The sequence below is a fragment of the Aspergillus tubingensis genome, assembly GCF_013340325.1.
Source record: "Aspergillus tubingensis WU-2223L DNA, scaffold_3, whole genome shotgun sequence".
NCBI classification, from domain to species: domain Eukaryota; kingdom Fungi; phylum Ascomycota; class Eurotiomycetes; order Eurotiales; family Aspergillaceae; genus Aspergillus; species Aspergillus tubingensis.
Genome location: NW_023336277.1, coordinates 1825491 through 1852253, shown reverse-complemented (window position 1 = coordinate 1852253; position 26763 = coordinate 1825491). Strand labels below are relative to the sequence as shown.

The 26763-nt window shown below is 52.3% G+C and overlaps 5 protein-coding genes across 5 annotated transcripts; 3 read left to right on the top strand and 2 right to left on the bottom strand.

Moving 5' to 3' along the window:
* Nucleotides 1-546: 546 nt before the first annotated feature.
* Nucleotides 547-4443, top strand: AtWU_01775 (uncharacterized protein; the record flags this gene model as incomplete). Its single annotated transcript, XM_035496889.1, has 2 exons — nucleotides 547-3937; nucleotides 4007-4443. The coding sequence occupies 2 exons, from the start codon at nucleotides 547-549 to the stop codon at nucleotides 4441-4443; spliced, it is 3828 nt and encodes a 1275-aa protein (XP_035352782.1).
* A 1097-nt stretch (nucleotides 4444-5540) lies between these two features.
* AtWU_01774 (acetyl-CoA carboxylase ACC1) lies at nucleotides 5541-12537 on the bottom strand (the record flags this gene model as incomplete). Its single annotated transcript, XM_035496888.1, has 3 exons — nucleotides 5541-12071; nucleotides 12142-12312; nucleotides 12388-12537. 3 exons carry the CDS (start codon nucleotides 12535-12537, stop codon nucleotides 5541-5543), a joined length of 6852 nt encoding a protein of 2283 aa, XP_035352781.1.
* Nucleotides 12538-17982: 5445 nt separating this feature from the next.
* Nucleotides 17983-19884, bottom strand: nde1 (nuclear distribution protein NudE; the record flags this gene model as incomplete). The annotated part of the gene is made up of 2 exons (XM_035496887.1): nucleotides 17983-19563; nucleotides 19648-19884. 2 exons carry the CDS (start codon nucleotides 19882-19884, stop codon nucleotides 17983-17985), a joined length of 1818 nt encoding a protein of 605 aa, XP_035352780.1.
* Nucleotides 19885-23055: 3171 nt separating this feature from the next.
* On the top strand, nucleotides 23056-24154 carry AtWU_01772 (DUF3716 domain-containing protein; the record flags this gene model as incomplete). The annotated part of the gene is made up of 3 exons (XM_035496886.1): nucleotides 23056-23143; nucleotides 23193-23574; nucleotides 23626-24154. The coding sequence occupies 3 exons, from the start codon at nucleotides 23056-23058 to the stop codon at nucleotides 24152-24154; spliced, it is 999 nt and encodes a 332-aa protein (XP_035352779.1).
* Nucleotides 24155-25021: 867 nt separating this feature from the next.
* Nucleotides 25022-26449, top strand: AtWU_01771 (cysteine hydrolase family protein; the record flags this gene model as incomplete). Its single annotated transcript, XM_035496885.1, has 4 exons — nucleotides 25022-25128; nucleotides 25266-25690; nucleotides 25758-25889; nucleotides 25947-26449. 4 exons carry the CDS (start codon nucleotides 25022-25024, stop codon nucleotides 26447-26449), a joined length of 1167 nt encoding a protein of 388 aa, XP_035352778.1.
* Between the last annotated feature and the right edge of the window lie 314 nt (nucleotides 26450-26763).

The window sequence follows — 26763 nt, the reverse complement described above, 5'->3', positions numbered from 1 at the left end:
TTTCCTGATTCGGGATAGTGCCAACACATGCAAGAAATGCTACTCGGCGGGTTCACCCGCACTTGAATGTTGGGTTAGTCATGCCGCACAATTACTCTAAATCAGCAGTGCACGTGCCCATCAGCAGCGCGCGGGCCAATCATAGCCCCGCCGTGGTGGATCAGGCCAAAAAGGCGGCTGCCTGGGGATGAGATGTGGCTTGGCAGCGGGTGAGGCTTTGCGGGCACTCGCCACTCCCTATTGGTTAGGCAACAGGATTCCACCTTATTCTTAACTTATTCTTAGTGACTGACCTTCCCTCCCATCTTCGCTCTCGCTACTGCACTGTCTATCTAACCCCCATCACCACAACCCACCACCATGTTGCACTACTACTAACAGATAGTGCCTGTCTTCCCTACCACCCCCCGCCCCCTCCTCCGCTCTGTTATCAGACCATGAGTCTTCTCTAGACCTCTTCCCCTACCCACTCTGCAATGTTCTGAAAGGGCACCAATCCCCGTCCTTCGTTTACCTGCGTGATACCCCCGGACTCTGCGCGCCAAGATGTCCGTCCTCCGCCATCATGGGGGTGCCTACCTCCAACGGCGCCTCACCAAAATGTATACCGATACAAAGACCTCTTGTGAGAGTGTCACTACGGCTTCCATTGCGGTTGATGATCCCGAATTGGTCATGCTGCATCGCAGTTTCAAGACCCAAAGAGATCGATTGCTAGCGTGGGGCCTGGACTGGAGCGATGCCAGTGCCGCCCAGCCCAATGATATTGACGAATCATTAACCCAAGCTGGCTACAGTGAGATTGTCGAGAGTGTCATGTCTTCCATTCAGGTGCTGCTGAATGAGGCGGAGCGTATCCAGCATGGCGGTGCCTCCGATCTGCCTCCGAAAGGCGCTAGTGCGGACACTCCCAAGGGCGGTCTCAGTGGCCTTCCCGTCAAGTCTCACTGGACCAGTGATGAGATCAGCCGTTCCAAGACTCTGCTGGCAGACCTGGAAGGCTACATTGACACTCTCTATGACCTGTCGAGCTCTCGACGCAACATGAGTGCTAGCATGACTGCTGGTGGACAGTCCACCACCAAGGGCCGATCCCGGCCCGCTGCCATTTCTGACTACTCCATCTTGGACTCAAAAGCCTACCACGGTGCATCTTTCGACGGCACACAACAGAGTCCTTTTGATGTAGCACCCTCGCCTACGCACAATGCGGCGGCATTCAGCCAGGCTCGATCTGAAAAGATGCCTTTCGATAAGGCTCCGCTGGACACTTATGTCATTGATCGTTCTGCCCTACAGTTGTCTGGTTCTTCGCATGACAACAACCCGCCCCCTTATGAGCAGGTCGCAGCTTCTACCAACTCTCGGGCCATCGGTCGCATCAGGACATCGGCATCGCCTTTTCTTTACGGCACCAAAGATTCGACGGCAACAATTCTCGTCGATTACATGCCGATGATGCTCGAAGCATCGAGTGCTGCCACCAAGCCGGAGAAGAAACGACTGGACCATGTACAGCGGACTCTGGAGCAGCTCGTGCAGAATTCACGTGTGTCTCACCTGGGCTTGCTGAAGTTCCTGGGCTATTTTATCGACATGCCAAATTCCCGATACGCATTCGTCTATCAGATGCCTATGGACTACTTCCCATTCCTTCGCAACCCGACTGATCTCTTGAATGGGTTGAAGCCGAAACCCCTCGTCTCCCTTTTTCAAACAAGCGATGAACACCCTATTCCGAATCTAGAAACGCGCTTTCGCTTAGCTTATGACCTCCTGATGGCAGTTCTACAGCTGAGGAGCCAGAACCTTGTACATGGCAACATCAACAGCAGTAACATTCTTATCTTCCCCGGCTTGACGAACTCGAACCGCGATGAAGTCGGACTCACGGAGGATTTACGCCGTCCCTACCTCACATCATTTGCTCAATTCTCTGGAAACGGGCCGTCACCCGAACCCTTGTCTTCCAGCATATATCGTCACCCAGACGATAAGCGGTCGATGGAGGATGATGCTGCCTGGGCCTATGACCTGTACTCACTTGGCCTCGTGCTGCTCGAAATTGGACTTTGGACACCCATTAGTCGGATCTGGAAGATGAAGTACAACAACTCCATGTTCAAGCAAAGAATCGAGAACACCTACTTGAAGAAGCTGGGCCCCAAATGCGGCAGCGCATATCTCCACGTGGTACAGCTGTGCTTGGATGCACCAAACTTCCATCTGTCGACCCAGCCGTTCGATGACCTGAACCTCCGCGTCCCTCAGGCCTTCCACTACCCCGTCCTGGACCTCTCCGCGCCTGACAGCATCTTCTCGTTCTCTATGAACTTTCTTTACACTATGTGCAAGATCGTCTGGTCCTGCTGCAGGATAGACATGTTCTCTGCCCCTACCGCTGATGAGCTGGATGATTGCCTTCCGCTTGCCCTTGTTCCTGGCCTGGATTCGGCGCCGATGAAGGAACCCGTTCGTGAGTTCAAACCTACTCCGGAGCCCATCCGACCTTTCCAGGAACCGTTTGCCACGCTACCTACTGCCGACATGAAGATGTTCCGGGATAAGATCAACCTGGAGGAGCGCAAGGTACGAAAGCGCACTTGCAAAAAACTTTCGGGCCTAGAGATTCCACAAGACCATCTCAATAAATGGAACTTCCAGATGCTACCACGCTTGAGAAAGCTTCTACAGAAGATCCTGAAGGACTCTGCCGAATCATGCAGTGTTACACTCATGATGACTGGTGAAACGGTCGACAACGCCAAGACCACGGTCTGTGTCACTTGTGCCAGTGCAAAGAAGGTTCGGGCCGCACTCAAGAAGTATTTTGTCCTTGATAGCGAAGAGTGGGATCTCCTTGTCCTTCGTGGCGATGTACAGAGATCGAAGGTCCCACGCAAGAAGCGCCGCAGGCCGGCAATGGCAGGACAAGGAAATGCCGGCGCACCTGCGTTGGTCCAGAATGACCCAAACCCTTGCTATCAGGAACGGCCTCTATGCGGTGCATCAATTGGCGCTTTTATCAACGAAGAACATCTGCCACCTGTATCTTATGGGGGAGCTATCCTGGTCGATGGTATGCCCTATGGGATGACTGTCCATCACATGCTAGAATCACCAAGTGACCAGGAGGATGCGGATGAGCCGGATACCGGTGGCCCTCTACGGTCTTCTGCAAATTGGATGCACGATATCCCAGCCCCTCAGAACCCAGAGTTTATGTACTCCTGGGCTGACGAGGGCCCGTCAGATGTCGCATCAGACCTTGAATTCGAGGTTTCGGAAGACGAGGATGGGGATGATATCTCGCTGTCACCCAGTCTAGATGGAACATTCGAAGACTCATACCTTTCCGAAGGCTACTCCTCTGACGAAGATGGGGGGAATGCTGATGACCCCTATGATGACGAAGATGCAGCATCCATAGGCGATACTCCTGGGATTGATCCTGGAGACGAGCCCTTGCTATACGTCACACAGCCAGCCATTGATGACATCGATGAGAGTTATTTCCCAAGCCCTGAAGATCGCGATGATGAACATCTTGCCTCTCACGCTTTTGGATACGTACACGCATCCTCGGGTGTTCGGCGCTGGACGCGAAAAGGGATCCGACACGAGATTGACTGGGCACTGATCAAGATCAACGATGAGCGCATCAACGTGCGCAATATCGTCTACGACAAGACGTCCGTAGTGAGGCCAGACGCGTATGGACAGAGACGGGCCCAACAGGCGCGCATGCCGCGGCAACCAGAGACTATCTATCTCAATAACATTTGCCGGCTAGAAGACCTGGGGGGCCTCCGAGTCCACTGCTGTGGCAGAACCAGTGGCCTGCAAACCGGCCAGATCTCCAGAGCCATGACTCTTGTCAAACTGCATGGGCGACAAACCTTCTCCACCAGCTTCTGTGTTGATGGGAACTTCGGAGGTAAGTGAGTCTGACTCGTCTTCACAGACACACATTCAATTAAGGAATCCTTACTAATTTTTCTTACAGTGCCCGGCGACTCAGGAGCTTGGGTGTTCGAAAAGGCCAGCGGTCGAGTTTGCGGCCACGTTCTCGCGTGGTCCGACAAAACCCGCACCGCTTACATCGCCCCCATGGAAATACTACTCGAAGACATCGCTCGCTCCCTGAATGCCAACTACATCAGTCTGCCGCCCGGCAATCCTGACGAGTCCCGCGCCAGCTCCATGCATCATCGCCCAAACCCAAACCCGTCTGCCATGGATCCCTACCACCAACATCCTGCCTACCACGCCTCTCGCCCTATCCGCGGCCAACTCCCCGTGGACATTAACCCTCTTCGCATCGATGACGGAGACATGGGCTCCTCCGTGAATCCCAGTCGCGGAACGCGCGAAGTATCAACCCCATACCGGGGAATGCCTATCCTTAGCCCACCTCGAAGCCTGGAAAGGCAACTCGCATGACTCGCTCGCTGCTCTTCCCCCGCCTCCATAAGCAGCACTACTATACATTCCTTACCTTAATAACTGTACTTGCTACTATATTCCCCACCCGCACACTGACGGACTATTCCCTTTCTGATAACATTGATTTGAACGAGTGGACAAGAACATAATACCCCATTTTGTTTGTTGGTCGTTGGTTGTTGCTATTATTTTGCTTTGCTGTTTTCGGTGTTTGAGCTGGTTGGTTCCATCCCTACGCTGATGGATGAGAGATGGATGGATGGATACGTTAGTGACTATCTGTCTGTCGACGATTATATCATTAGCCTATCTATACACACAAGTCGAGTTCCCTTTCCTCGCGAGGGGATCTGAATTGAGCTCTTCGAATTGAGACAGATATGGTGCTCCTATACTAGACGTTACTTGAGTAATTAATGGCTATAGTGTAGCTGCTATGACTGTGAACTGCAGTAGTACTTAGTAGTAACGATAATCGCTACTGCGCCTGTAATAAACATTTTCTACCATCACACAGTCGTGCAGACTTACCCAACTTCTAGTTAATCTTACCCCTCAGCTACGTACACTTACTTACCTCCTAACTATACGATCGTATCGTTGCCTGCTTCATCCGTCCAGTCACAACTGGTCACAACTACGAAAATACGCTACAGAATACTACTTGGATACCAAACTTGAAATTGTAATCATTTGCATTGTTAAAAGGAAAATGTGACATAAAATACAGAACAGCCACACAGAAACCATGCTCAATAACCGACCGACAACAAACAGGTAATCAGAAACAAACAGACGTAACATAACCGACGTTATATGCATCGCATCACTCAATCAATACCAATCAATCCGTGTACCCATTGGTTTAACTTGCTTGAAGCCCCATTAACCCAGCCAGCAAGATAACAGAACCCAAAAGTAGAAAGTGAAGAGGAGTAAATGCGGGCAGGATAGTTTTGACTTTCTCCTAGTCCAATGATAATGCCAAAGGCTTTATATAAAAGGTTTCTTTGAGAAGGGAAAAGAAAGGGAATGAAGGCTCTTTTTTATTGAGCGTCTTCATTAAGGGGAAGGGAAGAGGATGGATGATGCTCTTAGTTGGAAGAGAGGTACTTGAGAACAGCCTCCTTCTCCTCCACAGGGAGAACGCTGAGGATCTGCTGCACACCCTTCAGAGCACCGTCACGGTTGTTGACGAGCAGCTGAGCAACTTCCGTGGCCACGCTCTCGGCCTTGAGAGCGTCGACCTTGGTCTGGATGGCCTTCTTGTTCTCCTCGTACCAGGTGGCGACGCGCTGGTCTTCGCGCTGCAGTTCCTCGTCGAGCAAGCCGGTCCAGCTGTGCAGAGTGCGAAGGTGCACAGCACGAGCGGACTCGGTCGAGACAGGGGCGTTGGAACCAGCAGGGATAGCAACAGAGCCGTCGCGAGCAGCAGGGTTGGGAGCGGCAGCAACCATGCGCTTGACAATAAGCTCCTCGCTGAGTCTGCGGCGCAGACGCCAGTAGAAGAAGCGACGGGCGTTCTTCCAGGTGAGGGGATGGCGGATGGTGTTCTTGGCCTCCATGCGGCCAGCACGGTCGTGGAGATCAGCAAACTGCAGAGCAATCTGGAGGTAAACGGGCAGAAGCTGCTCCTCGCGGGCAGCCATCTTGGCCTTGATCTCAGAGAGCTGCTCCTTGCTGAGGGACTGGTCCTCGAGAGAGCGGCGGAGCTCGCCATAGGTGGCATCCAGACGAGCCATGGTGTCGAGCTGCTTGTCGCGACGGTACTTGATGTTGACGATACCCTCGGGCTCGAGGACACCACCACGGGCTTCCACGTCGGCATACATCTCCATCTGGTCGGGGTTGATGGTGGGATCGACAACAACCCAGGATCCACCACGGAGCTCACCATGGGGCGGGATGTAGATGAAGATGGGCTGCTCATACTTGACGAGGGCATCGACGATGTAAGAACCGTACTTGAGGACCTCGTTGTACATGTCACGCTGACCACCGGAGAAACCTCTCCAGTTAGCCAGGATCATTACAGGAAGCTGCTCACCGTTGTTGAAGTCACGGAGGGCCTGGGCGGTCTTGTAGGCGGAGTTGGGGTACCAGACACCACCAGCTTCGTTGGCGACCATCTCCATGGAGTCAGGGTTGGCAGGGTCGGCAGGAGTGACGTTCTCAACGGAGCGAGTCTCAACAGCAATCACACCCATGGGAATGCCACCGAGTCTGGCACGACCAACAACCACGGTGCGAGCCCAGCCACCAAGAGCCTCCTCGAAAGAGCCAGTATCGAACAGACCAGGCAGGAAGCCTTCCTCGTCTTCCTTACCGGCAATGAGCCAGCGGGGATCGTAGGGCTGCTTGGAGGGAGGGTAGTAGGCGACGTCGCGGTCCCAAGTGTCGGACCAGGGGCGGATAGGGATGGGGGCACCCTTCCTGTCGGGGACGAAGGACATCCACTCGACAATCTTCTGCACACCCTCGAAGTCATCGTTGGCAGTCATGTGGGACACACCGTTGCGGTACATGATCTGAGTGCCACCAAGCTGCAAGTTGGAAGTGTACACTTCTCTACCCAAAAGCTTGTTGATAGCGGGGGCACCAGTAAGGATGATGGGCTGGCCCTCGACCTGGATGGCTCTCTGTCCGAGACGGACAAGGTAGGCACCAATACCAACGGAACGGCAAGTAACGAGGGTGATGGTGAAGATGTCTTCGTAAGCCTTGGAGGTGGCACCGGCAATAAGACCGGAGCCCTTGAGACACTCGACACCCAGACCGTCCTTGGCACCGATGACGGTGGTGATCTTGTGGCGCACCTCACCCTCATCCTGGATCTCCTCAGTGATGACTTCCTTCTTCTTGCTAGCATCAAGCTTCTGCTTGACCTCGGGAGTGAAGTACAGGTACTTGAAACCGGCGGCGGGGTTCTCGGGGTCGTTCCAGGCGACGGAGAAGTAAGGAATCAACTCGTCAGCCATGCCGATACGAGCACCCGAGTTGGCAGAAAGGTAGATACGAGGGATACCCAACTTGCGAGCCAGTTCAGTGCACTTGTGGAAGAACTTGTCTTCAGCGGGACCGAAGGAACCAATCTGGAAGGTGATGTCGTTGGCAACAATGATGAAGCGTCTACCACGGGGGTACTCGGGGGTACGGGCAGTGACGATCCAACCAACCATACCATGGGTGTTGGTGCCAGGGCCGCGGGAGATCTCAACCAGGTTGTCATTCTCATCAAGAACAAGCTCGCTGTAGTCAATGCACTCGCCAACAGGAGGGCGCTGGTCGGCCAAGGAGGGGATCTTGGCGATGGCCTTGGTCCAGCTGTTCTGGAAGGCTTGTCTGAAGAGCTCAGGGAAGTCATAGACGTACTGAGTACCCATGAGGTGGGCCTTGTAGCGCTTGGGCTGCAGCCATTCCTTGGTCGGGTAAGGAGTGGAGACAGGACGCAAGTGCATGGAGCCCAGCTTGTTGCTGCCACCATCAATGCTGTGGAAGATCCACTCGCCCTTCTCAGTCTTCTTCTCAATGTACAGCTCAACCTGGATGATGAATCCGTAGGTGTTGGTGATGATCACGCGCAGGGGGTAAGGAACACCGGTGACGGGGTCGGTGCACAGAATGCGGATTTCAGCACCGGTAACACGCAGTCTCCAGAGACGACGGCCGAAGCGCTCCAAGAAACCGGCGAGAGCCTCCTCAACATCCTTAGGCTGCAGGTTGAAGACAGGGGAGAAGTTGATGAAGATGTGGTTCAGATCGGAGTTGTTGTTGCCAATAATCTCCAGGGCGTCCAGAATGTCGTTCATGAGACGGTCAGCCTCCGAGGTCAGGTACTCCGCAGTGGGAATATCATCGCGCAGGCGACCGGGGCGCACGACGGCACGAACGAAGTAGCGCTTGTCCACAGCCTTGTCGTTCTCAGGGCCCTTTCCGAGAGCCTCGTAGACGTGGATGTTCCGGTTCTCGGTGAAGACGGGCTTGATCTTGAACTTGGACAGACGACCGAGCTCCAGCTGGAAGGCAAGGGCAGGCTCGTTGTGGCGGATACTCTCATCCTCATCGTAGTTGGGGCCACGGAAAGTGAAGTATCCGGGGTAGATACCGTTCTTGCCGCAGATGAAGGTGACACGGCGGATGCGACGAGCGAGCAGTTCTTCCTTGAGGTCGGCCAGCATGTTGTTGATCTGGGAGACGATCTGGTTGTCGTCAAGATCCTCCACATCACGGATGGCGACGTTGAGGACACCAGTCAACTCATTCTCGTTCTCAACCCGGGGAGCAGGGCGGCGCTTGCCCTCCAGGTTAGCGAGAAGACCGTTGTCACTGGCCTTCTTCTTCGAGCCAGCTCTGGGGAAGATCTCGAGGGCTCTGGGAAGGAACTCCTCAGCATCCTCCAGGTACTGAACAGGGATGATGGCACCCTTTCTCATGGGCTCGTTGCCGTCGCCAACCAGGTACGACATGTCACTGATGGAGTTGATCCGCTTGAAGGGGTTCATCTCAGCGGTAGGGGTGCTGGGGGTCGACGGGTCAGTGGTGATAGGGCCGAACTCGGGCTGTCCCAGCTTGTCAAGAGTGAAGTCCCAAGAGAGCAGTGGAACCTCTCCGGAAGCAGAGTACTGGATACCCTTGACAGTGTAGGCACGGTAAGCGCGGCGCACGTAGACCTCAAGAGCAGCCAGAGTAACCCAGACATCCTGGTGAACGAAGAAGCGCGGCAGCACGTCGAAGACGGTGTACTTGGAGTCCACCACCTCCTTGAGGACCTGGGAATCGGGCTCACGGTGCTCCCAGCCGGTCTCACCATAGCTGGACTCGACAACCGACGAACGCAGGATGAGTTCCATCTGGGACAGGCGCTCTTCCAAGGACGGGAGGGCACACTGGATCAGAAGCTCGCGGGCCTTGAGAGTGACCTTGGCAGCAGCGCGAGACTCGAACTCAGTCAGCTTCTTCAGGATGGGTTTGAAGTACTTGGAGACATTGCCGACGTTGGGCTGGTTGGGGCGGTACATGGCCAGAATGGCGAGGATGAGGTTGTTCTTGGCACCAATGCGGCTGTGGGAGAGGACGGTCTGAACGACCTTGCCAATGTCCTCCTTGTTCTCGTCACGAAGCTTCAGGATAGAGTCTTCATCGCGGAGGTTGCGGCCAGCGAAGAGCTTCTCCACCTCATAGTACTGTTCCAGGAGGCCAATGAAGACATTGAACTCGTGGACCTTGAGACCATCCAGGTACTTGTTGATGACCTCGGTGAGAGGAAGCAGCGTGGTCTTGAGGATCTCAGCATCGGCGGGGTTGACATTCTCCTCGATGAAACGCTGGACAGTCTTCTGGAGCTGCTTGGCAGGGAACTCAGCCTTACGGGCGCGGGCCTTGTCGACGATGTTCTGGAGCTGGCTGTCGAGCTTCTGGGGCATGCGAGAGTGCAGAGCGGAGGACTGGGCGTTCCACTCGCCGTAAGGAAGATCGGGGTTACGGAGGACCTCGACCAGCTCCTTGAGGGTGGCGTTCATGATGACCTGGTTGTCGTATCCCTTCAGGATGTTCTCAAGGATGCTGTGCAAGAGGAAGAACCTCTGAGGAGGCTTGCTACCCACAACCTGAGGAGGACCAAGATCGGGAAGTTGGCCAGTGAAGGGCTGGGCGTGCTTCACGCGAGACGGGTCATCCAAAGCGAGGATACCAAGGATGTCACCGGCCTCCAGAGTGGCTCCGGGCTGCTTGATAAGCTGAACGATACCGTCCTCCTGGGCGATCAGGGGCATGTACATCTTCATGACCTCGACTTCAGCGAAGGGCTGGCCCGCCTTGACGTGCTCACCGTTCTCGACGGTGAACTTGACCAGCTTACCAGGAGAGGGGGTACGCAGCTGGGTGGGGTCGTTCTCCTGCTCGAGAAGGCAAGTCTTGCCATCCACACTCAGACGAGTGGCGGCAGGCTCCTCCTTCCAGTAGACGTTGTGACTGCGGCCGTTCAGGAGAACCAGCAGACCACCGTCAGCCAGAGCACGCACACCCACGGAGCACCTGGAACCGTTGATGAAGAGGTGGTAGCTGTCAAGGCTGGCGCGGGTGGCGGTGAACTTGTACCGCTGGCCTTCGTAGATGAAGTCCACGGGGAAGACCGTCTTCAAGACGTCCTTGGAGGGTACCTGACCCTTCTCCAGTCCCTTGCGGTACTCCTCAACACCAGCCTCGCTAGCCTGGTGAGCCTTGGTAACAGCTCCACACAGAACGGCGACGACCGTGTCAGGACGCTCGGCGGTCAGCTTGTTGGAGATCAGCTGATCCAACCAGCCGGTGGTGATCGTGTTGTCCTCGAAGGCCGGGGTCTCAAGAAGCTTGATCAGGTACTCAACAGTGGTACGGAAATCACCACGGATGCTGAGTTCCTTCAGGGCAATGACCATGTGCTTCCGGGATGCGGAACGGTTCTCACCGTAGGCGAAGATGTGACCGAACTGACTGTCGGAGAAGCTGTGGATACCACCAGCCGTACCGACGGAGAAGTAACCCCAGACGTTGGAGGAACTGCGGAAGTTCAATTCGTGCATGGTACCGCTGGAAGGCTTGAAACCCTCGCCGGGATCCTCGGAAGTGATACGGCAAGCGGTGGTGTGTCCCTTGGGCTGCGGGCGGCGCTGGGTCTGGAAGCTCTCCTCGTTGGAGAAATCGAAGTCGATCTCCCCGGAGGTGTTGGGGTCGACGCCGTACAGCAGACGGATGTCGCGGATGCGGTGCAGAGGGATACCCATGGCAATCTGGAGCTGGGCAGCCGGCAGGTTGACTCCGGAAACCATTTCCGTGGTCGGGTGCTCGACCTGCAGACGGGGGTTCAGTTCCAAGAAGTAGAACTTGTCGTCAGCGTGCGAGTACAGGTACTCCACGGTACCAGCCGAGACGTAACCGACCAAGCGACCAAGGCTCACAGCGGCGCGCTCCATAGCCTGGAAAGTGATGGGCTTGGCGATCGTGACGGGCGCCTCTTCGATAATCTTCTGGTGACGACGCTGCACGGAACAATCACGGCCGAAGAGGGAGATGTTGTTACCGTACTGATCGGCCAGCAGCTGGACTTCCAAGTGGCGGGCGTTACCAGCGAGCTTCATGATGAAGATGGGGGAACCGGGGATCTCGTTGGCAGCGGCATTGTACAGGCTGATAAAGTCCTCCTCACGCTCAACCTTACGAATACCCTTACCACCACCACCTTCGGAGGCCTTGATCATGACCGGGAATCCGATCTCCTTGGCCTTCTGGAGACCCTCCTCGGGCGAGAACGTGCAACCCTGGTTGTAGACATCATCATCAACGGTAACGATACCCTTGTCGTCGATCCGGACAGCGTCCACGCCCGTTCCAGACCAGGGGATACAAGGGACACCAGCATGCTGAGCGACGATAGTGGAGGAGATCTTGTCACCAAGCGAGCGCATCGCAGAGGCGGGGGGACCAATGAAGATGATTCTCTTGGGGGAAGCAGCCAGGGCTTCGGGTAGACGGGGGTTCTCAGAGGCGTGACCCCAACCGGCCCACACGGCGTGGACGTCCATACGTTCAGCGACATCGACGATCAGATCGACGTTGGCGTAGTTGTTGTTATTCGTGCCTCCGGGAACCTGGAATTCCTGTCAGCCGACATGCTCACACACGAGGAGGAAACGCTGGTTGCACAGCATGACCACGCACCTCAACATATTGATCCGCCATACGGATGTAGTCGGCATTTGCGTGCAGATCTTCTGGCGTGGCCATCACTGTGAATTGGATGGCACGCTCATTGCCGAAAGTTTCATAAGCCCATTTGCGGACGGAACGAATCTCCTTGACGGCGGCAATACCGTTGTTGGCGATCAGAACCTGAGGAAAGCCTGTTAGAATGGGTTGCTCCTGCACTCTTGCCCGACCAACTCATCGGTACCCCGCAAAACTCACCGAGCTGATAACGGAGTGACCCTCATGGCTGGCCACAAAGTCCTTGACGCTGCTGGGCGGTGCGGCATTCAGGTTGTTACCACCAATGAAATGTGAAGCGAGGTTGTGTTGCGCGGCACGCGCACTGGGGTGATCGTTGGGAGCGCTCATGATGCAAGGTTGTATATTAGGTATTATAAAATTCCCATGCGATAGAAGAAGCCGGATTATTCAAGAAGAATAGGGGGGACGAAGTATTGAAGAGGCGTCAAGGCGAGGAGAAGAGGAGGGAGAAGGCGCAATGACTGTCCGTGAGGCGTCGGAGGAAAAGTGGCGTAGTATAGAATGTAGATGGAATTAAGCCCTCCAAGAGCTAACTAGGAATGGCGAAGGTATAGAAGAAAGAGGCGGGGGAGGGCAGATGAGACACGAATGATTCAATTCCTCAGGGCTGAGTAAGAGGGAGGGTGAGAGTCAGCTTTAAGCAAGGCGCAGGGTAGGTTTGAGATGGAGTTGAGGTCGAGGACAAAGTTTCATGCGGCCAGTCGCGGAGGACGTGCGGGAGGGAATTTAAGGCATTGGGGAGGGTAAGATGGAGAACTTACAGGGACCACCTTGGGACAGTCAAGCAAGCAAGCAATGACACTTGGATAAGGAGGAGGAGTGGTTTGGAGAAGAGGGGGGAGGAGGAAGAAGGGGAAGTGGAAGAAGAAAAGAGGTCGACGGGGAAGAAGAAAAGGGAAGAGCAGAGAAATAATAAATGGAGCTGGACTACTGGACGAGGCGTATAATTGCTCGAACCGGTAAATGTACAGGGAAATGTGCAGAACGGAAAAATACGCGGAGAGGTGGATGGGTCACCAAAGAAGAAATAAAATGTAAATTATTTTTTTAAATAATCTTTTTTACAGAGGAAAATAAAAAAAATAATTATTTTATCAAAAAAGGAACTGAAGGTGGGTTTTTCCACAGACCGGCAAAAGGTGTCGAGGGAGAATAGTAATACTAGACTAGTAGACTAGAAGGAAGGGAAGGGAAGGAAAAGAATAGCGCGAGACCACCAGATGGCCGCCCGCCGCCCCGATGGACCGAAAAGAAAAGAGTCTCCCAACTAGCGGTACGGCTTGTTGGGCCCATGACGTCGGGCTTCCCACCAGTTTTGTCTGGCTGGATCCCCAGCATTTGTCGGGTCAACAATCCGCTGCTGCAGCCAATCCCTCCCCGATCCGGTCCATGGTTCCTCACTGCAGCATCTACTCCATACATACAGTACTATCTTCTCTATCTCCAACAAAACCCCTCTCCCTTTCATGCGGGTTTTGACTGCTACCTAAGAAGGGATGGAACAAAACAGGCATGTGCCGAATCTCACCGACGACTCATTGGCGGTCTCACCGCGTAGTGTGCCATGTCACCCTGGATGCAAGTCCCGAGGATTTGGAGGGGGCCAAAAGCAAGAGACCAAGCAAGGTACGGAGTAAATGTGCATGGGGCGCATGATAGGACGGACAGGATAGAGTTGAACCCAACTTGCTCGCTCGCTAGTGAGTGCTGTCTTGACAGTGTCTGCTCCTAGCTGCTAGTATCTAGTCCGGAGTTGTAGTTGGGGAATTCCCCGACAAGCCAACAGATTCAAGTTGGTGCTCAAAACCCGGACGATCATCATGGCGGGCCTTGGCTTTTGGCCTTGAACACCGAGTGAACATTCCCGCCATGCTCGGAACCAATCCACTAACTCACTAGTAACGAGTTGTCGGGCCCCGTCATGAGCTGTCAATTCAGACCGTCCCTCCTGCCGGGTAGATAGTAGTAAGTAGAATGAGAATTGCAAATCGCATCTTGACCGAACGCGGGTTCTATGCTCCGAATTGAGGGTAAAGATACTCCGGGGCTCGGAGAGCGAAACCAGAACCTGACGGGATCACATCGGCATAATACAAGCTTATATTGGGAAGCCGGTAATGTATCCAAACCTCCATCTACGTACTTACTAGTACTATCTAATATCCATCAGTCCGGTCCGATCATCAATTACTGGCAGATACTATAAGTGTAGCTAGATCAGTATCAATAATAGTTGTTGATAAGGTAATAAGTAGTTAGCATCTAATGGTAGCATCTAGTGACAATGGTCCATCTCCTACTAATCATAGATTTAATTTATTCAGACTTTGTCCAGTACTCCCAGAACGATACAAATTTGCAATAACCAGGGACATTGTACTTTGACTGACCCGCTCAAGCCAGGAATCCCTCCAACCCCAAGGCGCTTGGGGATCCAGCCATGGTACCGGGTTCCATTCCTCTCTGGGTTGAGGATGAGAAAGAGACCGACTACTGGACAGTCTGGACTGGCTGGTGCCCGACTGGCCAACTCGGAAGTGCATTTCAATAGTGAGTATCCGTAGAAAAAAAGAAGGAAAAAAACCTGGATCCACATTGTTTGCTGCAAAGTCCCATCCCTACACTAACCATTTTGGGACTGTGTTGACGACCCCACTGTTTCCCGCCAATCAAGTGCAATGGAGTTGTCATCCCGTTGGGATCGTGGGAAATCACGGGACGCCCGCCCTCATCAAAATTGCCGGCCACTAGCCCCCTTTGGGAAAAACGCTCGTGCGAGGTTCGACATGCATCTTGTTCGACCTCCTCGACACTCTGATCATAAATATCCCGAACAGTCCCAGTTCGTCCATTGTTGATGATAGATACCCCAAAGGTATCCGTACTCAACTTGTGGACTGTAGTATTCCACTCGTCCTCACAAGTCGACTCCACTATGGCACTAAGAGTGAACTGGTAGAGCCTCCACCTCATTTAAGAACAAAAGCAAGCTCAATATAACTTCAACCAAACCCAAAGGACAAGAACTGGCTCGGCACTTCCTCCGAGCCTCCCACCACGGCATTAACAAACACGTTGCGGTGGGTTCGGTTGAACGGATCCATGACTCGTGTGGCCAGTGGCCACAGTCTGCCAGGTATCAACCAGCGTAGGTAGTTTCTCAATAACAGAGGCTCGGGCCTCGAACACATGGCCTTGCGATGAGACCTCATAGTCGAAAAGGCCGTGCAGGAACTAGTCTATTCCTGGCGTGGCCTTTCAGGAATTAAGGATCACTCGTTATTAGTGGGTTCCCCTTGTCTATTGAGGAAATTGATGCCGGTGGCGGGCATCCCTACTTATCTGGGTATGAAATAGGAATTACCTTTTCAGGCTTACTGTATTTTGCCCAGATCTGGCGTGGGGCTTTTTAGATTCAACGATCCTGCATCCGCTATCTCTTTGGCGGAAGCAGGGCTGAGCTCATCAACTCAAGTCATGGTTGTCCCATGGTTATCTGATCGTTGCAAGCAAGGCATCAAATATACCACCTCATAGAGGATGCTCCACCATCTCATCGGAGATATTACACTGGTAATATTCACTTTGAGTACATTCAGTGGGTGCTGTTGCACAGGACTATACCCTTTGTTCTGAACCACCAACATATCCTGTCCATAGGTATACCATCACACACTCAAAAGGTTTTACTGCTTCGAATGATATAAAATCAAAGCATATAATCGTCATTGCTTTGCTACTTCTAGAAGTGGAACAAAACACGGCAACTAATGTTTGGTTGGTCAAGCACTCGGATATAGTCTCATAGATCTATGTAGATCTGTGAAGGTAGAAAACCCTTATGCTACTAGCATTATGTGTAATAATGAACTTGCTTATAGAATATTTACAAGACAATATGCATAATGATATAATTTCTCAAAACTATTTCTAACGATCAGGAACTCGATGTGACCATAGATAACTTTATCAAGTTTTTGTCACCGCAAACACCATGTATTCAGTATGTCGTACGGCCAGTATATATATCCCGTAGCTTCATACTACTATTTTCAACTACTCAGAAACCCAAAATACTCTTTGAAAACTAACAGCAGAACCGAGTTAAACCAGACAACACTATAGTACTAGTATTTAACCTACCTGACACTGTAAAATAGAAACACTAACTTAATCCATACATTACCCTCCCCAAAACATTTCCAATACACCACCACCACCTTACATCTAACCTACATTCTTCAAACCCTAGTCCTACTACCAAATACTCCAAAAATTCCACATCCAAACCCAAACCAAACCCAAAACCCACGTTTTACCTACCTGCACCAAAAAAACTACAACAACAACAATACGAGTCCCCGAAAATCCTGCAGGATGATATCAATCCTCCGCCCCCGAGCGGCTCCTCCATTTCGGAGTTTCACGGTCTGACACACACGCTCCCTCCCGGCCCCCGACCTCCGGAAAAAGCAAAACACGAGACAAGAACAAAAGCAAATCAATACAATAGAACAATTTTAAACCCGATGGATTATTCTATTATCTTCCATTCCTATCGTCTGTAGTCAGATTTTAGACACTAGGCTTTTGTGTGCTTGTTTCGGACCGGGGTTTGTTCTCGTTCACGTGGGAAGGATGATGGATGGATGGTGTCTCGGGGTTTAATACTAGTAGTAGTTCTATGTAGTGAGTGAGTGAGGTAGTACCTACCTAGGATGAGGTGAGAACTTAGGGAGAGAAGGGGGGCGCGGCGGAGGTGAGAATACACCGGATTGGGTGGGTGTCATGGGATGTCAGAGGGAGGTCACTAAGTATAAAATCCGAGGGGGTGGCCGACTTTGGGTTACTATTTTCTTACTACACCTCGTAGTAAGGTACTTTTACGAGGTTGAGGAAATGAGTTAGTGCTCTCTGTTGCATATGTCAATTTGTAGCGACCATGTGAGAGGCGATTGGAGTAGGATATTTTGGAGAAGAACAGGATACAATTTGATTCTCCAAATCAGAATTAGATAGTAGCTGTCTGAAAAGGTGTGGGTGTTGCAACATGAAGGCATGGGTGGGTGCCACCATGCAGTGACACGTCCATCCAGCATCCCCTACTTGGGATCAGGGTCATGCAGATCGGCGCATTTAAAGATTACATGCCAGATAACAATCAGGTCTAGAATGTCTGCCACATATAATCCGTGCAGCCTACGCAAATCATCCATCCAAGTCACTGGGTATTTACCTAACGCCTAGGCATCTCTCTCAATACACAGCAACAGCATAACATCAAAGAAATCAGGTGCTGAGATACAGCTTGGACGCCGGTGGAGGACAAGCCTCCCGGCTAGAAGAACCTTCCATGCGCCAGTCAACCGGTCACAATTCCAACTCCGCCGCCACTGACTGTACAGACTCGAAGGCCATCCCGCCACATATGGGATGCCACCTTCCGATAAGTTTGATAAAGCAGATGTCTATGAACCTGTCTAAACAAGTCCGCCAAATGATCTGACCCCCTCTAGGTGGGGCATTCTTTCAAAAAATAACGTGCCAGGGGTAGTCGATGTAAATGGAACAATGTCGAAGGGAATCAATGAATAGAAGAAATATGAAAATGATGCAAAAGAGGGATGACAAGGGTAAAAGGGGAATAAAGAAGCGAATCAAAAAACCTGCGTACCGGCCGTGAACATCATAAACCCCCTTGAAATCAATTGCCGTTCGGGGATAAAAGAGGGGTATTCGAAGAAAGAACAAGGGAAAAGAACAAGATGAAGCTTAGAATGTCTCGCCGAGGTCGCCAAACTTGGTGGCCTTCGGATCTGGGGATGTCACGCCTCCACCAGTGCTGGTCCGCAAGGTGCGTGGCGCCGGGATGCCGCTAGGTGTCCGTCTTTTCGGCAGAGTCGCCGTCGAGTATGGCGGGTAGCGGGTCTCGCGAGCTTCGCTAATCTTGGCTTGAACGGACAGACGGAACGCTAAGCTTTGGTCCTCATCTTCATCGATGTTGGACATGCCGTTCACCGAGCCATTCTGCCCCGACGGGTTGCTCAGCGACGACCGCGGCCGCCGGCTCTCTGTCGTAGGGTTCGTCGAATAATGTCCCAAAGGAGTCTTAGTCCGGCTCTGGCGGCTCTCTGGGCGTGTCGACGGCGCGACGCTTGGGTGCGTACTTTGGCTGAAGGCGCTGGAGTAGCTAGTACGGCTGCTGGGTCGGCTGTCGCCTCCATTGCGCGTGCCAAAGGATGGTCGGTTGTTGGAGACAGATGACGCCGTGCCATCATTATCCCGGATCGACGAACTGAAACTGCTACCGCTCAACCTCTTGCGCGAGTTTCGGCGCATAGTGATAGTGGAAGCAACAGGACTTCCACCATTCACGGAGATCGAACCGGAACGCGAAGAGGCGCGAGACGGCGAGTCGGACGGAGGAGGCAGCTTGGATTTGGCTGACTGGACTCTTTCTTCCAGCTGCTGCATCTTGCCAATGAGCCCCCGAATCTGGAACAACGAACCCGATTTGGGCAGACTGCTCTTTTGGTCATCATTCTCGCTTCGCGGGGAGTTGATCGAGTTGATCGAGTTGCCGAAATTGGCGGGCTTCGTCAAGCTAATGCGGGAAGTGGTCGTGGACGCGGTAGAACGGGTATTGTTGCTTGCATTGCCAGTGGTGCGAGATCGGGATGACTTGTTGGGTCTGGCGTCATACATCGACCGGGAGCCCATGAGAGACTCAGATCCTGACGCTTTCTGGAGCGGAAATCCAGCAGTAGCATGAACAGTCTTGCGCATGTTGGCCATCATGTTGGTCACACTAACCGATGTCTCAGACATCGGTGGCGATGGAGGAGCCGCAGTAACACCCATCAACGAGGATTTCATCGGCGTACGAACAAATAGGGGAGATGACACAGCGGACGTGCCCGGGGAGCGATCGAAGATCTCGGGAGCCTGCGGCGTTGACGATGACGTGCGGGACAAAGGTGTCGGCTTCTTGCGCCGACCGCCGTACTGCTCATGGCGAAGCTTCTCCTGAAGAATTTCGTTGTCAAGTTTCTGCTCCGATAGTTCATCCCGAAGACGCTGGCACTGGATGCGGAGAGCCTCGCGCTCTTTTTCTCCGGCCTTCACCTCGTCTTCCAACAGGACGCTGCGCTCAATGGCCATGTTATATTTCTGCTCCATATCCTCCAGGGACGAAGTGGTGTGGCGGGCTTGGCGCTCATAATCATCGTTTGCAACTTCCGTATCACGTAGTCTCAACTGCAGGGTTCGGTTGGTGTCTCGCAAGGTTGTGATTTCCTTCTGCAGCGAATTCTGGGCCGTGTTGGCCTCCGACTTGGACTGCTTGAATTTGGACTGCAAGGGGGTTCCCGTTAACCTTGGAGATCTTCAAGCCTCCCACGAGGGAAGTTTGAGGGACCAGGAACACGTTAGGCTCACCTTCCATTCATCAACCTCGTATCTCAGGTTTTCCAGCTTCTCCTTCAATACCCGCTCCCGCTTCTCCGACGCCTCGATATCCTTCTCCAGCTCCGCTTCCAGTTCCCGGCTGGAAGCCTGGAACTCCGCCAGTTCGGCTTCTAACTGTTCATATTGCGCCTTGTAGTAAGCGAGCTGATCAGACCGCGAGCTGGTCCCGTTGGGGCGGGCGGACGAAGAAGCGTCGGCCGATGGCATGATTGCGGCACCAGCAGACGAAACCGGCGATCGGAACGCACGCTCCAGGGGACCACGTCAGAGAGACCCCGGGAGAAGGGGGGGAAAGATTTATAGAATGGTTTGGATGGGAGAAGGGGAGCCAGGGTCGAGAGCATGAACACGCGGGCAGTCACAACAACCGTGCGTGAACTGGTGGTGATGGCGGAGGGGCCGAGGCGGTGTCGCAGGCAGCCGGGAACGCTTGCGACGGTGAGAAGGCGTGGACGCCAGGAAGGAGACAGGACGAGGCGGGCGAGTAGAAAGGACCAGATCGCTGAGAGAATACCAAGACCAGAATGGCCTTAGCAAATTGACTTACCTTGATTGAATCCCTCACAGAGGGAAAGGGATAGGGGAAGGAGGGAGGGGAGGGGAGGGGAGGGGGAGGAAGGGAGAATGTTTTGAGGGGAGAGTAGTTGGGTAGATGGATGGTGATGCTATCCAGAGCAGACGGGACGGGCGCAAGATCCAATCAGCCAATGGCGGCAGTGGCACGGGGTCTGGCTGTCAACAACCGCCTTTACCGGTCGTGACGGGTTACCGTAACTTACGCCCGAGTCCCCCGTGGTCTCGCGGCCTGAGGTTGCCGATCGTCAACAGTCCAGAATAACATCCTCTGCCTGGGCAACAACAGTCAGATGCCATCCATCTATCTATCTATTCATCATATGCTACTAGCTACTGGATAGATTCTATCACTCTGCATTTGATTTGCTATCCCGCATTCCCTAGATGCTTATCCAGACCACGTAAGTACCTCCCTTTCTGCCTGAACCATGGAACTGAACTCTATATTCTATACTAGTTCCCTCATTTTTTGGAGCGTCAACATATGATCCCCGACTCACTAGTGCGCTTTATTCAGATGACCATCCCAGCCAGGTGAGGTCTACTAGTAGTAGACTATCTCTCTGGTGTCACCCCACGATTGGTCTGTTGTCTGGTCGGCCGCCAGTGAACATTGCGCACCAATCAGATGGCCATTAGGCATCCCAAGAGCATTCTCGGATCTGATAGGACTGCTGGCGACCATTGAACGGTCGCAGTCGCGGTTGCGATTATAATCTGCTAAGCCTATGAAACCTAGAACTACATCCAGACCACACTTTACTATTCGAAGCTTGTCGCAAGGTTGTTGCCTTCAAACATCGCCCATGATTTAGCACAAAGAAGGCCTCCACACGGACGCTGCAAGACCTGAGGTCCACCCAAATGCTTGAATTCCAGCGTTCATATACACACTTCAATCTCGATACTGGCCCTCCAACACGAAGACCAGAACGTGGAGCTCGCAACGCTCAATGTTTGTGGGTGACGATCCTTATGATATCCGCAGAATAACATTCATCTGTATATTATTCTGCTCAACCCAGATCTAGCTTGTGACAACGACTGATAGTGTTTGGTACTAACGAACAACCTACTGTGTATTGAGGTATGTCTCAGAATGCTCGTCCAAATTTAGAATTCATAGATAAAGCTCAAGTCATTGACCTAAACCCGTGGAAAAAGTTTGAAATATGGTAATCCAGGTGAATACCCAAATCATTAGCCAAATGCCCTCCCTTAGATTGTGATATTGTTTCCCTGCTTTGTAAAATGCGAGAACCAACTTCTCAAATCGTAATACTACTTATCCTCCTGACCTTCAGGGTGAATACAGCCCGATACCTCAGCCATACAGTATGTTTGAACTGGCTTCCCGTAATGATCGAATTTCGGGATACATAGAGATCATCCCATCTGAAACAAGGGTCTGATGCCTCCAAATTTTAAAAAGAACAACATAAACACATATAACAACCATAGTATCTGAGCTCAAAACCATCACAGCTCAACTATTTTCTAGTACTTAAAATAACCTTGAAGCAGCAATTCCCGGAGACAAATTAAACTTGCATTGTAACGATATTTCAGAACACAGTAGATCCCCTGGAATAAGCAATTCTAATAGCTTATCTTTGGCTAATATCACCAAGATTTATGGTACAATGAAATATGTCCTAATACCCTTCGAACCACTGAATCCTGCGTAGTCCTTGCTTCATCTAAGAAATGAGCCACTAAAGAGACGAGATTCCAGCATCTTTTGTTGTTCTTCCTGGTGGATTCCCCACGTGCCGGGCATGAGCTACCACTTCACTGGCAAGTCATGTTGCTTTGACATTGACTTGGAATTGTCAGTCATCAGGTGAGTTGTAGATCAATACATATGAATGACTGAATTTGTGGTAGCTACCAAGGTTCTAGTGAAGATGGCTTAGCTTGCTGGAATACCAAAAGAGGATAAACTCTAAAGAGACATGCGTAGTCGATACTTAGACTGGACTGTCCATTTCAAAATTTACAGTATAAGTACATGAGGTAGAAGGCTGGAGATAACCTGGACGATGGGTAGCAGGCTGGCTTCGCTGAGACTTCAGATCGGTGGGCTTGGTGTATTGAATTAGACTCATTAAAGCTACTATAGGGTCGATAGATGTTGAGATTACCCATTTGATGGACTGCACGGTATCATTCATACTTGGTTGGGTACTTGATTGAATTGATGGAGGCTACAAAGAGGTGTAGATATGGGGGAATGAGACAGTATCTTTAGCAATGTTCGGTGATTGTAGTGTGGCTCCTAAAGAGTGTGATATTCAACAGTATTATCAACAGTACATTGTGACACTTGATGACCTCCCTCCAGCTTCTGACCTCGATGAATGCATCTCCCTCACATGAATATAGGCCATTGCACATTCTGTAGATGGAGAGTGAAGTCGTGAACTGACTAGCCCTTGTGCTTGAACCACCACACCAACTGAGGGCACAACACGGTGCACTGTGAGCACCCTGGCGGTTCTGCTAAAACAGTTTTCTTCCTTCTGACTCGCTGGGACAACCTTGAGCCATGACTGGCCCAGTGAGAGTCCATTCACTTCTTCTGTTATGATCTAAAAGCAACACGTGGCCCAGCACTTCCCCCCCAAAACATCTCTCTCTGACGCTAACGCTTCTTGGTTAGTCGCTTCTTATACCCTCAGTTATCATAGTAACTAGGCTATCACGAGAGCTCGTTTGAAGATTTTGATCGGTATTAGTGTCGCTTGTTAAACATCTCTGTCTCGAATCTTGAGATCTGGTCGAAGCAGACGACTTGACAAGATGCCGGCCATCGACAACGATGAGGTGGAGAGACGTATTGCTGACGCCCTGCAAGAGGCCAAAGACGCTAGGCTGCGTTTGCCTGAAGGTCTGATGCCTCCCATACATCTCGTATCATTCTGCTCACATACCACCAGCCCAGAACGATGCCGCAAACCTGGAGGCCACCAGCAAGCTGAAACTAACCAAGTTCGACAAGCAAGTTGCTACCGTGCTTGACGTTGTTAGACCCCTTGAGTGGACCATTGAGAACGGCCAACCCGTCGAAAGACGTATCAGAGACAGAGAGGCTGTCACCGCGGCTTTACTCTACCGTCGAGGAGAGGAGGTTGAGCGATGTGACAGGTGCCAGACCCTCGGCCCCCTTGCTAAATGCATCATTTCGCCTAGCCTTGGTGGCCGAGCCCTGCACAGGGCGGCCTGTGCAAATTGCATATTTTACCACCAAGGCACGTATTGCCCCCACAGACTCAAGTTCGAGAAGTCAAAGGGTGAGATGTGGACAGAGAGTGATACACAGTAAGTCGTCCGACACCAATATGGGATTTTGGCTAACGGCGGACGTTTCAGACTTGTTCTTCCGAGCGGTGGCTTGCGACAGACACTTGCGCTGACTGGCGAAGACGGATTCGATTTTTTGCGCGTTAATGATGAAGATTCAACCTCAAAGGCCCAGGAATTGGGCGACTCAAGTGCTCCCAACAACTCATCTGCAGCACATCAATCGGATGAATCTGCGCCCGCTGGCATGACTCCGTCATCTGAAGAGCAGGATAACCTGCCAACGGGCGCCAGCAGCAACAGCAACAACTGGTCAAGTTGCGTGGCAGACGACAGTGGCATGGTGAGCATGTCGTCTGCCACGCAACTTGACCAGTTGTTGCTGTTGCCATACCCCCCCGCCGACACCTTGGCAGGGGGGCCAAGCTATCAGTTTCTCTCCTCGGATGACAGCTATATCTTGCCACAGTCGTCCGCCACGCAGGCCGAAGAGGAGCTCTGCCCATACCCTCCCGCCGGGGATTGCTTTTTGGCTCAGGTACCCGAGCAGGTTGAGTACAGCATCGAACACGAGCCCCAGAAGAACAAGCAGGAATAAGCTTGTTCTTCCGAGGCTCGTGTTCGGTTGCTGTTTTGACTTTCTTTCATTTCATCTTTCTTTTCTGTTTTGTTTTCTTTCTTCTTTGCCTTTCTTTTATCTGACTCAAATGTTAGCATGTCCTTATGTCTTTGAAGATGCAGAGTGTTTCCTTTTATACCTGAATTTGATGGAAGACAGAGCCACCACTGAGTTTGTATGGGATGGCAAGTGATGGGGCGAGATGGAGAGAAGAATCTTAGCTGGAGAGGATAAGAAGAGACATCGAAGTGTGAAGTGAAGAGGAATGAGTGTTGCGAACAGTGAAGAGGTAGACGCGCTTTTAAGACTACAGCCGAAGAGCTGCGGGCACGGGCCACAAGCACGTGATGATTTGTGAACACACACGGCAGCGACTCACTCACTCACTTTCTCCTGCCACGCCGTTCTGTTCTCCCGGAGCTGTGCTCCTGCTGATTGCTTTCGCCCCTGTTGAAGCTCTTTTCACTACTTGAGTTCGAAGAAACTGCTTTCGGCAAGTCTTACTCCCGCGTGTGACCTTCCTCTTGTATGTATTCCTTCTCTTTTATGGCCCTCACGACCCCAGTGTTCTGGCTTAAGATCCCGCCACAACCCGGGGGCCCCAAGGCATACACCAGTCGTGACGCTATATCCACGCACACATTGGATCCCGGTTCCCGTCCCTGTCTTAAGAAGGTGCTTCCACGCACTCGCTGGGGCCCCCCCATTTCCACATGGACACGATGACCTCCTATTCTTGATTTTTTTCCTGCTCGCGCTATCCTCTGTCCCAATGAGAGTCATGGACCTCTGTCTGATGACGCTGATGTGTCCTGCCAGACCCTCTCTTCCCCACCATCTGTCACCATGGCGGATCCTACCGATCTGAACCTGGATGCACCCAGTGACTTACAAGATATTCCGGACATGTCCATGCAACTACTTCCCCCGCCAGAGGGGACATATCCTGATAAGTGAGTTTGACCCCGTTCACTCTCTCTCCTCCTTTCCCACCCTCTCTGTGCCCCTTGCCACACGTCGGGTAGCGGATCGGTCCGCTGTGGCTCCATAGTGGATCTGATAACTCACATCGTCGTGATCTTCCTCAAAGGGCGACGCTTCTTGCAGCAGTGCAGGCACACGGAAAAGCTCATGGATACAACGTCGTAGTCAAGTCGTCCAGCACTCCCACGGAAAAGAAACCGGGGCGGACTGCCAAGGTCTGGTTGCGATGCGATCGCGGGGGCCACTATCGCCCGCGCAACGGGCTCACTGAGGAGACTAGGAAGCGGCGGCGCACATCCCGGTTGATGGATTGCCCGTTCATGCTAGTTGCAGCTGGAACTCCTGGGATTTGGACGCTGACTGTTCTGAACGCCACACACAACCACGGCCCGATTGTCGAAAAGCCTCGGCAGGTCCCTCATCATAAGGTCCGGAAGGGCCAGATCGCAGCGGTACCCTACGATTGGCCGCACGATGCGACGCTGACCCCTTATACGACGGCGTTAGTAATTATTGACATGCAAAAGGACTGTGCGTATGATTCCATGTGGTCGTGTGGGTCCTGGCTGAGCTTTTTACTAATGGGATGCCAACGCAGTCTGTTTGCCGGGTGGATACATGAGCCTTCAGGGCTACGACATATCGGCTAATCAGGCACTAATTCCTAAATTACAACATCTGCTGAATGCATTCCGTTCATCCGGTTTTCCCATATACCACACTCGGGAAGGTAGGCGAAAGTCTCGACATTCCCTCTCTTTTCCTATCGATTACTGACGTCGTCCAGGACATCGGCCCGATTTGTCTACGCTGTCTAGTAGAGAGGCCTACCGTTCACAAAACAATGCTTCTGGCATGGGGATTGGGTCTCCCGGACCCCTAGGTCGTCTGCTGATACGTGGCGAGGTGGGTCACGACACCGTTGACGAATTGTACCCAGTTCACGGGGAACCGGTAATCGACAAACCAGGCCGGAGTGCGTTTGCACACACCGACTTCGAACTCATCCTTCGCAATCGCGGTATTAAGAACCTGGTGTTAGTGGGTGTAACGACCGATGTGTGCGTTGCGACGACTATGCGCGAGGCTAACGACCGAGGCTTTGACTGCGTGGTGCTTGAAGACGGAACTGCAGCCAGCGAACCGTCCCTTCATGTGAGTGCCATCGAGTCAGTCAAGATGGAGGGAGGAATCTTCGGGGCAGTAGCCAAACTAGAGGACGTGTTGCACGCAGTGGAGAACTTTAAAGCCGTGACTGTGAAGAAGCTGGCTCCGCAGATGACGGTATGATAGGTGGCGTGGGGATGGTCCAACTTTTGCCTTTTTCTCTTTTACCTCTTTGCTACTCCTCGCCCACAGAGGCCTTCTGACTTTATCGGGATCAACTCTGGGATATCATTCAGCGCTGTCAACATTGGAGGAACGATCTGCCACTGGGATAGAGGAGTCATCATCAGGACGGACAAGGACAAGAAATAGTAACGAAGCTATGAATACGATTTATGGACATGCATACATTGAATATGAATCTGGTATCTTCCAAACACCATGTACAGAGAGTAGTAACCACTAAACGCCTCAACCCAACCAAAACCAACCCACGA